The sequence below is a fragment of the Lynx rufus genome, unplaced genomic scaffold (assembly GCF_022079265.1).
Source record: "Lynx rufus isolate CCGP_SWC_20201006 ecotype Redwood Valley unplaced genomic scaffold, mLynRuf1.p SCAF_27, whole genome shotgun sequence".
NCBI classification, from domain to species: Eukaryota; Metazoa; Chordata; class Mammalia; order Carnivora; family Felidae; genus Lynx; species Lynx rufus.
The window spans coordinates 5,162,308-5,178,052 of NW_025814842.1; the positions used below are offsets into that span (position 1 = coordinate 5,162,308).

The 15,745-nt window shown below is 46.5% G+C and overlaps 1 protein-coding gene across 1 annotated transcript in view; it reads left to right on the forward strand.

The window, feature by feature from the left end:
* Positions 1 to 15,745, forward strand: part of RSPH10B (radial spoke head 10 homolog B) — a 61,784-nt gene that overhangs the window by 25,136 nt on the left and 20,903 nt on the right. Inside the window, exons 8-15 of the mRNA XM_047089419.1 lie at positions 444 to 603; positions 1,830 to 1,951; positions 3,817 to 4,006; positions 5,681 to 5,795; positions 6,802 to 6,881; positions 6,984 to 7,132; positions 9,534 to 9,641; positions 14,302 to 14,422. Coding sequence (XP_046945375.1) covers positions 444 to 603; positions 1,830 to 1,951; positions 3,817 to 4,006; positions 5,681 to 5,795; positions 6,802 to 6,881; positions 6,984 to 7,132; positions 9,534 to 9,641; positions 14,302 to 14,422 — 1,045 coding nt within the window. The remainder of the gene's footprint in view (positions 1 to 443; positions 604 to 1,829; positions 1,952 to 3,816; positions 4,007 to 5,680; positions 5,796 to 6,801; positions 6,882 to 6,983; positions 7,133 to 9,533; positions 9,642 to 14,301; positions 14,423 to 15,745) is intronic.

A 15,745-nucleotide genomic window follows, 5' to 3' on the forward strand; every position in this document is an offset into this window, starting at 1 on the left:
ACCTAGGGGTAATTGGAGAGAGCTCTTGGGACAGATGGGAAAGGAAGAGAAGGAAGAGAGAGGACTTACAGTGATGTGAGACTCTAAGAGCCTGATTCTATGTGGGCTAAGTACATATTAAAAAAAAATTTTTTTTAATATTTATTTATTTTTGAAAGAGAGAGAGACAGAGTGTGAGAGGGGAAGGGGCAGAGAGAAAGGGAGACACAGAATCCGAAGCAGGCTCCAGGCTCTGAGCTGTCAACACAGAGCCTGACGCGGGGCTCGAACACACAGACCATGAGATCATGACCTGAGCCGAAGTCAGAAGCTGACTGGGCCACCCAGGTACCCTGGGCTAAGGGCATATCTTAAAAACAAACAAAAAAACTCCAAACCTTTGAAAAAGATACAGACGCACATTACCAGTGGTTTTCCTGAACTGTCAATCTCTCTGTCTGCAGGGCCGATTAACGTTCAAGAATGGGCGTGTGTATGATGGCCCATTTTCTAACGACCACATAGTGGAGTTTCCAAATCTTGAAGTTGAGTTCTTAAGTCACCTGGATGGGTCTTCAGAATCTTCCTTCAGGAGCTGGTGCCAGGGATCCTCCATCAGTGCTGGTAGGGGTGTTCTCCTGTCAGCTGCACACAAATTAACCTGTATTATCTACGGAATCCACTCATCAAAATACACCCACTACTTTAGAAAACAGGTTTCGGGGCGCCTGGGTGGCTCAGTCGGTTGAGCGTCCGACTTCGGCTCAGGTCATGATCTCACGGTCCGTGAGTTTGAGCCCCGTGTCGGGCTCTGTGCCGACAGCTCAGAGCCTGGAGCCTGTTTCAGATTTTGTGTCTCCCTCTCTCTCTGACCCTCCCCCGTTCATGCTCTGTCTCTGTCTCAAAAACTAAATAAATATTAAAAAAAAAAAATTAAAAAAAAAAAAGAAAGAAAACAGAAGTTTCCTGAGAGAAACTGCTTTCTTTAAAAAAATTTTTTTGGGGGCGCCTGGGTGGCTCAGTTGGTTAAGCGGCCGACTTCGGCTCAGGTCATGATCTCATGGTCTGTGAGTTTGAGCCCCGCGTCGGGCTCTGTGCTGACAGCTCAGAGCCTGGAGCCTGCTTCGGATTCTGGGTCTCCCTCTCTCTCTGACCCTCCCCCTTTCATGCTGTCTCTCCCTGTCTCAAAAATAAATAAACGTTAAAAAAATTTTTTTAAGTATTTTTTTACATTTATTTATTTTTGAGAGACAGAGAGAGACAGAGTGTGAGCAGGGGAGAGACAGAGAGAGGAGACACAGAATCCCAAGCAGGCACCAGGCTCTGAGTTGTCAGCACAGAGCCTAACACGGGGCTCAAACCCATGAACCATGAGATCATGACCTGAACTGAAGTCAGATGCTCAACCGACTGAGCCACCCAGACACCCCAAAACTGTTTTCTTAATAGGTTTTTTGAATACTCTTGTATCCTACTTTGATGGAAAATCTTTTTTTTTTTTAATTTTTTTTAATATTTAAGAGAGCAGATGTGTGAGTAGGGGGGAGGGGCAGAAGGAGAGAGAATATTAAGCAGGCTCCACGCTCAGTGTGAACCCTGACACAGGGCTCGATCCCATGACCCTGAGATCATGACCCGAGCCGAAGTCAAGAGTCAGATGCTCAATTGACTGACGCACCCAGGTTCCCAGGTGGAAAATCATTTTGACATAACATTGAAAAAATTTTTTTTAACTTCCAAAATCGTTTTATTTTTTTCCAAAAGCATTTTAATTTACTAGTTGAAATAACATTGAAAACTTTTAACCTTGCTTTTCACAATTATCCCCTCTGTCTGCCTTTATTTGCTAGAAATTATCAGAAAGCTTGATGGCAGTGAAAGTAATTCTGTGTTAGGGTCGAGCATTGAGCTGAATCTAAGTTTTTTGCTGAATATGTACCCCAAGGAACACCAAGCAGAGGAAAAGAAGCAGGTAAAAGCCTTTTGTATTGTTATGCATTTACGTTTTAGGCTTAAATATTAATAGTCTCCAGAGTCTTGGAAACATACAGCTGACGGTGGATCTCCTGTGTCGAGTGTCTTTTACAGGCCTGATAGATGCTTCATGTACCGTATTTGCACGGCAAACTTAGTGAACAGGCTTTGTGAGAAAACAGAAGGCCAGATAGAGGGACTCAGCGAGTTAACTACTGCCTCAGAGCCCACAAGGCTAAAGTTAACCCTCACCCCCAGCTTGGTCTGAAGGCCAAGGCTGTGGCCACCCCACTCCGCAGGACATGAATTCTGCTGTGCGTCATTATGGGCTGCTGGGATTCAAAAGAACTCGAAACCCTTAGAAATCATTACAACTCTAGAAATCCATAGAGCCAGAGAAAATTCTGTGTGCGCAGACCTCATTTGATTAACATCTGGAAAATCACATCCACCAAATGACATGTTAGCATCGTGATTCCTGCTTTGGCTGGGGCTTGGTATGAGTCTTCCATGAAACCATGGATGAAGATGTTTGCAACACGCGCACCACTGGTGCCTCGAAATTGCAAGGCATCCTTGCCCCTTTGCCCTGCCTCGTTCTGGCCTCCTCTGGTCCCGGTTCTGTGGGTCTCAAAGTGGTGACTGTCCACTCCCATCCTCCTTTCTTCTCCCGGCCAGCATCGTAATTCGGTCTCCTGGTATTACTCGCTTCATCTGCTGTCAGGCTGTCATTAAAAACAAGAACTTCTGTGACTTTCTCGAGTTACAAAAATGGTACACAACACCTGTAGAAAATTTAGAAAATGCAGATAAGGAGAAGTAAAACAGAATCTTCACCCAGACAAATGTGGTGACCACCTTTCCAGTTTTGTTCTGAGCAAACATAACTAGAATTGGGAGAATTCTGCTCCTGTAATGTCTGCTCATGTGTATTTAATAATAGCCATTCAATGTTCTCCTACAATATCATTTTTAGATGAATAAACATCCATTGATACACCCAAAAAGGAGAGATTTTCTTATATTATTTTTTTTTGTTTTATGTACATATCATTTACTTTCCACTTTGGAGTTCTTTCCATGTCAACACAGGTAGGTCTTTTAAAAATTACAGATTTGGGGTTGCCTGGGTGGCTTAGTCACTTAAGCTCCCGACTTCGACTCAGGTCATGATGTCACAATCTGTGAGTTCAAGCCCCACGTCAGGCTCTGTGCTGACAGCTCAGAGCCTGGAGCCTGCTTTGGATTCTGTATCTCCCTCTCTCTCTCTGCCCCTTCCTTGCTCATACTCTGTCTCTGTCTCTCTCTCAAAAATAAGTAAACATTAATTGAAACAAATATGGATTTAAAGTCTATCTTACCTTATAATTACAAAAGAAGTATCAGATCTAGAAAGTGAAAAAATTCTGTAACTCAGTTCTTAGAAATGCCTCCAAAAGTGTTTTCTTATAGTTTTTTTGTTTTGTTTTGTTTTTTATTTTAGAGAGTGTGAGCAGGGGAGAGGGGTTGGAGGGAGAGGGAGGGAGAGAATCTTAGGCTCCCCGCCCAGCGTAGATTGCCAATGGGGCTTGAACCCAAAGCCACAAGATCATGACCTGAGCCAAAACCAAGACTTGGACGCTTAACTGACTGAGCCACCCGGTCTCTCCTGATAACAGCACATTTTTTAATGTTATTCAGAAATTGCATTTTATTGACCTGGGGATGAGCAGGGAAAATACAACATTTGCTGAGCCCTTATAGTGGTCAACGGTAAATGCTATTACTTCACTTGTATTATCTCACTTAATTTATAAAGCAGGTGTTGTCTCTCTTTTGTTCTTATTAGGTAAGATTAAGACGTGCATGGCTTTCTCTTTGTAGGTGGAATATGCTGTCTTAAGAAATATTACAGAATTAAGAAGAATCTATAGCTTCTACAGCAGCCTAGGATGTGATCGCTCTCTGGATAACACCTTTCTGATGACAAAGCTTCACTTCTGGAGGTTTCTAAAAGATTGCAAATTTCATCACCATAATATAACTCTTGCTGATATGGACAGGGTATTAAGCGGTGAGTGTCCCGGTCCTTCAGGTCTTTTGGGTTAAAGATTGGTGTGACATGTCTCCATGAAACCAGTCAGGAAATGTGGAGGGAGTGACGAAGGCAAATCCCGGGAGAGACGTTCCAGAGATCAACACACCGTCTTCTCAAGGTGCTTAAAATGTACCTGAGACACTCTCGTGAAATAATGGCAACAGTAAAAGACCATCTACAGCAGGGCCTGTGAGCCAAGGCCAGCCCCCTGCCTGTTCTTATAAATAAAGTTTTATTGGAACACAGCCATGTCCATTTCCTCATGCACTGTCTGTGGCTGTTTTTGCCCTGTCATGTCAGAACTGAGGGGTTGTGGCCCACAAAGCCTAAAGATATTTACTGTGTGTCTCTTGGCAGAAAAGTTTGCCTGCCTCTGATCTATAGTTTAAAACAACCCAGTAAATTGTGAGGTCCGAAGCAGAGAGGATCAGGGAGGGCCAGTAGCCGAGAAAACACTTGAGGTGGGCTTGGGCTTGATTTCAAATTAGAAAGTTCATGGCAATAGATTTAACAACTTTGAAGGTTCTATTCCTTTCAGCCAGATTCTGGGAAGCAGGCCTTGACAACCTCAAATTATCTACTGGGAAAACAAAATATCAGGACTGATACTTATTTACTTGAAATGTAAGTGTCGGACACAGATTTTGAGTCCATTTAGAGTCAGAGTCACCATTAGAATCAAACGTGGCTCAGACCATGCTGAACTCCGAAAGATACTGGGACAAGGTCTCTTGCAACTTTCCTGATAAGTGACTAGGTCTTTCGTGCGGTACTTAAGTTTTAGGTGGGTGCGTTTACGCTGTTCATAGTATTCACTACGAGAAAAGGTACTCTGTCACACTCACTTCTTTGACTTGTATACCAGGAGCAAATAAAATAGAAGGTTTTAGAAAATACGAGGCGTCAAGAATGCAGTCTTGACATTTGCAACCAACACGGATGGACCTTGAGGGTGTTATGCTAAGTGAAATAAGACAGAGACAAATAGCATAGGATCTCGCTTGTATGTCAAATCTGAAAAAACAAAGAAGGGGCACCTGGGTGACCCAGTGGTTTAAGCATCCACCTCTTGATTCCGGGTCAGGTCATGATCTCATGGTTCGTGGGACCGAGTTCCTTGTTGGGCTCTGTGCGGACAGCTCAGATCTGGCTTGGGATTCTCCCTCTCCCTCTCTTTCTCTCTGCTCCTCTTCCACTTGAAGCTCTCTCAAAGTAAATAATGAAATATTAAAAATAATTAAATAAAAATTAAAGAACAAAGAAACAAGCTCACAGATACAGAGAACAGAGTAGTGGTTGCCAGAGGGGAGGGATCGAAGAGATGGGTGAAGGGGGTCAAAAGGTATAAACTTCCAGCTACAAAATAAGTAAGTCATGGGGATGTAACGTGCGGCATGGTGACTATAGTTAAAAATGACGGTTATTTAAAAGTTGCTAAGAAGGTCAATCTTAAAAGTCCTCACGCCAGAATAAAGGAGAAATTTTTGTAACTACGTAGGCGAAGGGTGTCAACCAGTCTTACTGTGGTGGTCATGTTGCAGCACCTAGTGAATGGCGTCGTACACGGGAAACTAATGCAACGTTATACGTCAGTTCTACCTCGATTAAAAACAAAGTACTAGGCATCCTTTCCAATTTCCTTTATTGTAGCCAATAATGACATTCCGGTTGAAGAAATTCATTCTCCATTTACAACAATACTTTTGAGAACATTTCTGAATTATCTCCTGCAATTGGCTTACCACATCCATCACAAAGAATTCCGGTAAGTACCACTTCTGAAGCTCGGAGAGGGCAGGGGAGACCTAATCAGTCCTGAGCTACAGTGGTGCCCACTTTTCTTTGACGTGCGTGACTACTTTTACATACTCCCGAAGGGAAGGGCCAGAAACAAAAGCGTTTCACAAATATTAACCACAAAACCATCGGATGCCAGATTACACTTCTGAAGCCCCTTCCGAGGTGAGTCGTGTTTCAATGTTGAAACTTGCTCTCAGGGTTTTGATCGGAAATAGTCAACACTAGTCCTTCCTCAGGCCCGAATTTCCCCATCTTTCTCAGATGGGGAATAATAAATTGATTGATCCCGTCAGAGAAAATTGATCCCTTGTCTTTTTTTATTTGGAAATAAGTTTTCCAGGAGTGTTGCCATGTTAGTACTTGAGTTCCTACACACCCTTCACTCAGCTGCCCTTAATGACATTGTACACGACCACGATGCACCTGTGGAAGTTAAGAAATTAACGTTGATATAATACCATTAACTAAGTCATGGACACTATTAGGGTTTCCCGGGTTTTCCCAATAATGTCCCTTTTCTGATCCACGTTCTTTGCATTTAGTTGTCTCCTATCTCCTTAGTCCCTACAACCTGTGATAATTTCTCAGACTTTGTCTTTTATGGCCTTCATGCTTTGGAAAACTCTTGGTCAGTTATCTTGTAAAATGTTCCTTGATTTTGGTCTGCTGATATATTTTTCATCATTGCACTGAGGCTTGGGTTTGGGGCAAGAACGGCACGGAGGTGAAATGCCCTTGGCAGCCCATCACATCAGGGGGACGTGGTGTTGATCTGTCTTGGTACTGGTGACGTTAGTCCCGATCACTCAGTGAAGGTGGCGGGAGGCACGACGGTCTACCATAAACCTACTGTGTCTCCCCTTCTGTACCCTTGTGGTTCGAAGCAAATGACTAAATCCACCCCACACTCAGGGAGAGAGGAATTAGGTTCTACCTGCTGGACAGAGAGGTGACTAGATCTTTCTCGTCAGAAACAGAAGCCCATCACTCTTTCTGTGTTTTACGAAACTGATGACTGAGAACATTCACCCAAATGCCGGCCGCGTAAAAGGTAAATACAAAACCAGCAGCATTATATTGACTGTCACTTCTTTTTCCAAAATGTAGCTTTGTAATCCTTTTTTGACGGTTTATCGTTGCATTATGTTTTTAGGCAATTTATTCAGTGGGCAACAGCGGACGCTCTATTCCATCAGCCACATCAACAAGAGCTGGGAGATTTACACGGTTTACTGCAGACCGCACGCGGCTCCTCCCCACGAGCCGTCCATGAAGGTGCGACACTTCCTCTGGATGTTGAAAGTAAGCGCTCGTGACCGAGACTGGTTTCACATATATATATTTTTTTTAATTTTTGTTTAACGTTTTTATTTATTTTTGAGACAGAGAGAGGCAGAGCATGAACAGGGGAGGGGCAGAGAGAGAGGGAGACACAGAATCGGAAACAGGCTCCAGGCTCTGAGCTGTCAGCACAGAGCCCGATGCGGGGCTCGAACTCACGGACCGTGAGATCATGACCTGAGCCGAAGTCCGACGCTCCACTGACTGAGCCACGCAGGCGCCCCAAGACTGGTTTCATATTAACAGGCATTTGGGTTTTCATTAAAGAAAGGCAACGTGTTCTAGCAACGACACACACATCGTGAGATCCAGGTTGGGTTTCCATAGCCAACGAATGTTTACTGGGCCTCTTTGGGCAGAAGCGAGTAATTCCGGGGTCTGGGAACACTGGCCCCACGTGCTTCCTTCCCAGTGAGGGAAGGACCCAGGCGACGGGGCCACAGTGTCTTTGCTAACGCAGACCTTGCCGTGTAAGAGAAGACGGGGTGGGGAGGGACGCCAGTGTCATTGACAAAAATTATTATTCATCAGAAAGTAACTTAAAGAAGTTATTAGTTTAAAAGTTAGCGAGAACACCTAGTTTAACAGTATTCTCATGCCAACTTTTGGTAGTTTTTGTTTGAATTCACGCCTGTGGGAAGTTAAATGATAAAACGGGAAGGGTCGAATACTAACAGGGAATAGGGAAAAGTCTAACGGTGTCGTATGTATACGAAAAACTGACAGCAGCCTGGTGTCTAATACAGGAAAACAGCTTTTGGGAATAGGTGAGCTTTGGGGGGTATCGTACCAGCTGTTCGTTCACTCCCCCCTTTCTTCATGGCCCCTTACTGAAGACACGAGGTCAGCTGTCCCTCTGGATTGGTCACACATCCGCTTCGGGCTGGCTGCATGCTATCAGAGTTGATTACCCTGTTCTACTTTTCCCCGTCTTTCCACTAAAGCAGGACAGTTAGAGGCTTGTATGGATTCGGGTTTTTTCTTGCCCGGACAAAAGCCACAGGTGGTTCTGTGTACTTCCTGTCACCTTGCCTCAGGAATGTTCCCTTTTAGCGATGTTCAGATGGACCAGTGGTGTCAGCACGATCCTTCCATTAAAACCTAGGAGCCTCGGGGCGCCTGGGTGGCTCAGTCTGTTAAGCGTCCGACTTCAGCCTAGGTCATGATCTCGTGGTTCATGAGTTCAAGCCCCGCGTGGGGCCCTGTGCTGACAGTTCAGAACCTGGAGCCTGCTTTTGAGTATGTGTCTCCCTCACACTCCGTTTCTCTCTCTCAAAGATAAACATTAAAAAAAAAAAAAAAACAAAGAATGTGGAACCTGGTTTGCATGGTGCTTAGGATGGAGTGGAGGGAGGGCCAGCATGGAGCCAGGCCTTATGAAGTGCACGTTCTCCTAATCCTGAAAAGCAGCACTGACCTTAGTGAAAATGGTGTTTTCTGGGCTGAATGCTCTCTGGTTCAGTATCTCAGAAAGCAAACCTGTTTTCAGCTTTGACGCGGATAGGGCCTTCACCTAGACTTTCAGCGAGACTTCGTGTGTTCAGCCCTACCTGGAGTGTTACTTCCAGAGGGGTCTCCGTCCTGAGTGCCCACGGCATCCTGGGTTCCTCGGTCCCCCGTCCAGCATTTCCCCACCTGTGTAGCTGGGTTGATATCTCATGTCCGGATCATCATACCCTCCATCCTGTGTTTATGCTTTTTTTTTTTTTAAGTTTATTTATTTATTTTGAGAGAGACAGAGACAGTGCAAGTCGGGGAGGGGCAGAGAGAAAGGGAGAGAGAGAATCCCGAGCAGGCTCTGCGCTGTCAGCACTGGGTTTGATCCCTCAAACGGTGAGGTCATGACCTCAGCCAAGATCAAGAGTCGAACACTTAACCAACTGTGCTACCTGGGCACCCCTGTGTTTATGCTTCTAAAAACACTTTCCTTGCAAAGGGATTAGGGTAGGTCTAGAGAGGTAAATATCAATGTTAATCTAGAATGCTTTTCAAAAGGGTCGGTTTCAAAGATACTCATTTCTAGAACACCTCCTTAAAATGTTATATGGATATAAATTGACGTTAAAAATATGTAACTATCAGGGTGCCTGGGTGGCTCAGTCAGTTAAGGGTCTGACTTCGGCTCAGGTCATGATCTCACGGTCTGTGTGTTCGAGCCCTGCGTCAGGCTCTGCGCCGACAGCTCAGAGCCTGGAGCCTGCTTCAGATTCCGTGTCTCCCTCTCTCTGTCCCTTCCCCGTTCATGCTCTGTCTCTCTCTGTCTGTCTCTCAATAATAAATAAACGCTAAAAAATTTTTTTCTAAATATGTAACTGTCTGTAATTATAGGCAATTATAGTTGAATTGGTTGTTTCTTTTACAGGACTTTAAAATGATAAATAAAGAATTGACACCAGCCAAATTTGTGGAGGTCATCGCAGAGGATAATCCTTTCATGCATGATGGCATTGACAGCAACTTTGAACTTGAGGTTTGTCAAGAAGTGTCACAAATAGAGCAGATACAATCCAAGAACAAGATTAGACTGAAAGACATTCTGACCCCAATATGTAAATATGTGTAGGGCTCTACACATGTGTATATATGCATACATGTATGTATATCCATGTGTATCTATGTAGCTATATCTCCTTGATTATATTAGAAAACTAGAGTTAATATAAAAAAGAATATTTCAGATATCAGGAAGTGAAATCAAAAGAATATAAAACTATAGTTGATCCTTGAACAGCACCAGAGTTGGGGACGCTGACACCCCCACGCAGTCAGAAATTCAGGGATAACTTCAGACTCCCCCAGAACTTAACCTGCCTGCCGTGGACTGGAAGCCTTACCGATCACATACACAGGCGATTAATACATATTTTGTATTATACACTGTATTCTTACAATAAAGTAAGCCAGAGAAAAGAAAACGCTAAGAAAATCAAGGAAGAGAGAATACATTTTACACCGCTGTCCTGTATGTGTCGGAAAAGATGTATATGTAAGCGGTCCCACAGGGTTCAAACCTGTGTTGTTCAAGGGTCAGCTGTACGATGCTGTTTCTTGGAGAATTTAGCGATTTAATACACGTGTATGTTTCTCTGGCGGGCCATGTGTCTCCTCCAGTGAATTAGGTGTATCTTTGGTTTTCAGCGCTCCTTGCCGAGGGGCAAGTCTCCCTCCCCAGGCTCGGTCTTTGCTTCTGCAAACGGACGTGGGGCAACTAGTTGATGTGTTTTCGGTATACGCCATACCTCCCGCCAGGAGTGTCTACTCCTTGCATTTGTGTCTCGTGGACACGTCCTAAAAGTGGGGTCCGTGTGGCTCCCTCCACTCGGCTGTAACCATTTGTGTTCAGGTCACCAGGGTCCCCACGATGGCCCGCCTAGGGGTCCTGCCCAGTACACCAGTCCGTGGCCCCTGCCATGGCCCCCCAAACGCGGTCTCTCCCACCTCCAGCACGTTCTTCCCTCCATGTCCCAGGTCTTCCCCTTCCCTCACCGCCGGCTCCTTTCCAGCTTCTTCGCAGGTTCCTCCTCTTCTGCCACACTCAAGTCCGAGTGCCCTGGACTCAGTCCGGGGTCCTCTCATCTCATGATCTTAAGTGCCACCTTTCTGAAGACAAGGCCACCGTTGGTGTCTCCAACCCAAACCACGCTCCCTAGCCCCAGACGGCCTGAGTCGGAGTGGCCCCTCACGCTCCCCACGGCCCAGAATGTCCCACACCCCAAACGTGTGACCTCCGTCTTCCGCCAGCGTACCTCAGCCTCCCGTGAGTGGGGCGCTGATGGCCTCAGCCCTTCCGTTGTCAGGGCATTGTCACAACGACTCCTTCCTCTCCTACCCCACATTCACATCTTCAGGAGATCCACCTGAAGAATGGATCCAGAATGTGGCACCTTCCGCGCCGGCTGAGCCACCAACGGTCCCCTGGAAAGCTGCAGTGGCTCCTAACTCATCTTTTGCGTTTGTCTCTTACCTTCCTACCTCCCGGGGCAGCAATCAGGTCACGTCCCTCCTCTGCTCACACCCCCAGGCTTCCCATCTTATGCGGAGTAAAGGCCTCAAGACGCTGATGGCCCCATCTTTCTGAGTCCTTGTCTGACCACTGAGTCCCAGCTGCCTCCGTGCTGTCCCCTGAACACACCTGTCAGGCTCCTACCTCAGAACGTTTGAACTTGCTAACCCCCACCCCACCGTTTCGGGGGGGCTTGAATCACAGGAAAGTACTGCCTGCAGTTCTGAAAGCGAGTCGTCAGAAATAAGGTAGAGCTGGTTCCGTCTAGGGCTGTGGGAAAGGCCTCTCCCCTTGGCTCGTAGACGGCCATCTTCTCCCCGTGTCTCTTCACGTTGTCTTCCCGCTATGGGTCTGTGTCGGTGTCCAAATCTCCCTCTTATAAGGACAGTGGCCATGCTGGATTGGGTCCCCCACCCTCATGATCTCATTTTAACTTGATCTGTAAAGACATCATCACCAGGGATGCCTAGGTGGCTTAGTCGGTTGAGCGTCCAACTTCGGCTCAGGTCTTGATCTCATGGCTTGTGGGTTTGAGCCCCATGTCAGGCTCTGTGCTGACGGCTCAGAGCCTGGAGCCTGCTTCGGATTCTGTGTCTCCCTCTCTCTCTGCCCCTCCCCTGCTCGCACTCTGTCTCTCTCAAAAATAAACATAAATTTTTTTTGATAAAAATAAAAATTTTAAAAAGGCATTATTACCAAGTAAGGTCACATTCTGAGGTTTTGGGGGTTAGGACTCCCCACTCTTTTTTTGGGAGACACAGTTCAGCCCAAAAGAGTCTTCCCTCTCGCCTCCCCCGCCCCATTCCTTGAAATTCATGTCCTCTTATGTGTAAAATACACTCACCACATCCCAGCATCTCCAGAGGGCTTTGTCATTCCAGCATCAATGCTGTGTGAACCTCTCACCTGCCTCTGTGTTACTTCTACCTTGTGATGCTTGTGAGTTGCCTTCGGATCTTATCCAACCTGGGAGAATAACTTCATCTTGAACAAAATCTTTAGGCTGTTTTCTACAAACTGACAAGCAAACACATAAGCCGGGACCCACGGAGTTGGCTAGAATTGCAAATCTAAGGCAAGATTTTATCTGCCTGTCTGATGTTTTACGGAACAGCCAGGTGGCATGGTGTTGTCTTCAGAGTTTGCTCTCTGCTGGGAAAGATGTGGGAGTAGCATGAGCAGAACAGCTAATAAGAACGCAAACCCCTTCTTGTAGGTCCTGCTTCCAAGGTGGACGTTTGGTGTCACCTCAAGACCGGTGACAGTAGGTGCCTGGGTAGGGCAAGGACCTGCTGGCCTGTGCTTTTGCTTAACAGTTACAGGGGCGCCTGGGTGGCTCAGTCAGTTAAGCGTCCGACTTCGGCTCAAGTCGTGAACTTGCAGTTCGTGAGTTCGAGCCCCGCGTCAGGCTCTGTGCTGACAGCTCGGAGCCTGGAGCCTGCTTTGGATTCTGTGTGTGTGTCTCTCTCTGCCCCTCCCCTACTTGTGACCACTCTCTGAAAAATAAGTAAACATTAAAAAAAAAAAAAAGATAACAGCTACAAATCCCAGCCACTAATGATTCAGCACTTGAGACAGGCCCTTCATGCCGATTATCTCCTCTGATCCTTGCGACAAAGCATATGGTATCGACCCCGTCTTCTAGGTGAAGAGACTGAAGCTGAGTGAGGTTCAGCAACTCAGCAAAATGGTAGAGCCTCTGCAAATAGGGGGTTGACATGTTGGTAGGACACTTGGGGAATTTGGCAGGTGGTGAGCAGGGGCAAGGTAGGGAGGGTCACAGGAAGAGTCAAATTAGGGCACAAGAGACTAAAAGTGTCCAGCCCTTGAACTAAGCAGATGTCTCATTTACCAGCTTGACCCATCCTTGGGCGGGGTGTCAGCACACTCTTGGCCTAGGGGGCACTGCTGCTGAGCCTGGCGCCTCTGTTCAAATGAGCGGACCTGTTCCGGGTCAGACTCAAAGGGCCCTGGGTTCAGGACCAGCAGACATGACCGGTGGACGATCAGAGTCCAAGCAAGCCGTCCCCGCAGGCAGGTGCTGCCCAGGTGGGGGCAGGCCCGGGTGTCAGGTGCACACACAGCAGGGGTGGGTGTGGCTGCCAAGTGGGTTACACCTGCCCTTGTCACTTCGGTTCCCAGATGCCACTTCCCTCAATTTTCGTTCAAGAAAAAAGGAACCCTTTTGAAAATGACTGTCCTCGGGGCACCAGGGCGGCTTAGTCAGTTGAGCATCCAACTGTGGCTCAGGTGATGACCTCACAGTTGATGGGTTCAAGCCCCACGTCAGGCTCTGTGCTGACAGCTCGGCGCCTGGAGCCTGCTTGGTATTCTGTGTCTCCCTCTCTCCTTGTCCCTCCCTCACTCATGCTCTGTCTCTCAAAAATGAATAAATGTTACCGGGGGCCTGGGTGGCGCAGTCGGTTAAGCGTCCGACTTCAGCCAGGTCACGATCTCGCGGTCCGTGAGTTCGAGCCCCGCGTCAGGCTCTGGGCTGATGGCTCAGAGCCTGGAGCCTGTTTCCGATTCTGTGTCTCCCTCTCTCTCTGCCCCTCCCCCGTTCATGCTCTGTCTCTCTCTGTCCCCAAAAAAATAAATAAACGTTGGAAAAGAAAAAAAAATGTTTAAAAAAAAATGAATAAATGTTAAAAAATAAAATGTCCTCGATGAGTGAATATAAAATAAAATGTTTCTAATAGAAAAGTGACTTAACAAATCTACCGATAGAACACACAGTCTCTTACTTTTAAATTTAAATTTAATTTATTTTTGAATGAGACAGAGCACCAGCAGGGGAGGGACAGAGTGAGAGGGAGACACAGAATCCGAAGCAGGTTCCAGGCTCTGAGCTGTCAGCACAGAGCCCGATGTGGGGCTCGAACTCAGGAACCGTGAGATCATGACCTGAGCCAAAGTTGGATACTTAACTGACTGAGCCACCCAGGCGTCCCATGCATAGCCTTTTAAATAGCATAGTTTTTATTTCCATTCGGTGTGCACCCACGACACTTGAGCGCTGAATGAAGTGGCTTTCTCTGGAGACAGAAGCCAACAGCCAGATGGATCACTGGTCCATCTCAGGGTGGGTCAGAATGAGTGAGACCCTTTGTATGTTCTTATATTTCAGCTGGTCTTCCTGGAGTTCTTTGAAGCTCTCTTAAGCTTTGCACTCATCTCTGTTACTGACCAAATGATTAAATCCTACTTGAATTTTCTGAATGACGACTTGCCTGGAAACAAACATGAAAGCCCCCGTCAGGTAATAATAGTTTAGAATCTACAGTGTGAGGAATGGTTTCATTCCAGAATGGCTAAAGTGCCATCAAAACTATCTTGGGCTTTTGTAACCTTTCAGGAAATAACGTTAAGACTGAAGAGAAGACTTAAGACCCCCTTTCACATTTTGAAAGAATGTGTATTGCCTTTTTCTTTAAGTTAGGGAAAAACGTGTTCCCTGGTCGTGATCCAGGGGCGTAGGCTCCTAGCCACATTAGTGGAGATGTCCTACAAGAAGGTCAGCGTGGCCAATAAAACACTGGGCAGACCAGGAGGCTTAGAACGCCTGAGGTATTTTGTTATGAAATGTGTTGTTATGCAGTCTGGCATTTACAAGAGCGGAGAGCCTGTCCCAGAGTGAAGTCGCTAAGAAATATCTCCTGAGTGTGCACGAGATACCAGGTGGGTCCCTGAGGATGGGGCCAGCTCACACGTCAGGCTTGCTGGACAGGAGACTCGACTGCAAGACCTCAGCGGATCAGGGCAGCTCCAGCAACCTACTGAAGGGTCCAGTGGCTGGGGCAGATTGACACAGACTGGTTTTGGGTGGGGGTGTCAGGCCAAGTAGGCTTAGAGGGTTTCTGATTTTCGAGCCATTCATTTGGACCCACAGGGAGAATCTTGGGGGCCAGTGGAACCTCACAGCTAGGTAACTCTTCAGAGCCACATGTACAAGATCATTGTTTGTCGTGTAAAGGGTGACTTCTCAGAAATCCCCTGATGTATCTCGGACTCCTCGTGTGCTAAGAGCTTACTCCATGTTCCACTCCACCTCACAGTCCATCCCACCAAGTAGATATTCCTCCTCCGGCTTGAGGATATGACTGATGGCATCTCCAGATCATCTGGGAGCCTTGTCATGGGCCACAGTCTGAGTCTGGGGCTCTGCTCTGAGGGAAACAAACATCCACCTTAGTTTCGTCCATGATTTCATGGATGGCATCACTCGCACTCCAGTAAATGAGTGCGAATACTGGTCTAGGGATCGTCCTCAGAAACCATCTGATCACGTTCACTTCTGGTCTTCAATAAGTCATTCCAAATGTCCAACAAGTTAAATCCTATTATGTCCGCACGATGGAGTATAACTCAGTGATGAAATAACTCATGATAGAGGATACAACAAGGATGAATCAAAATTATGCTGGGCGAAAGAAGCCAAACCAAAAAAAAGGTACATCCTGTTGTGATTCCAATTACATAAAATTCTAGAAAGTGCAAAGTAATCTGTAGGGACAGCAGATCGGTGACGATGAGGGAAGGGGGGTTGGATTCCTAAGGGGCACAGGACACTT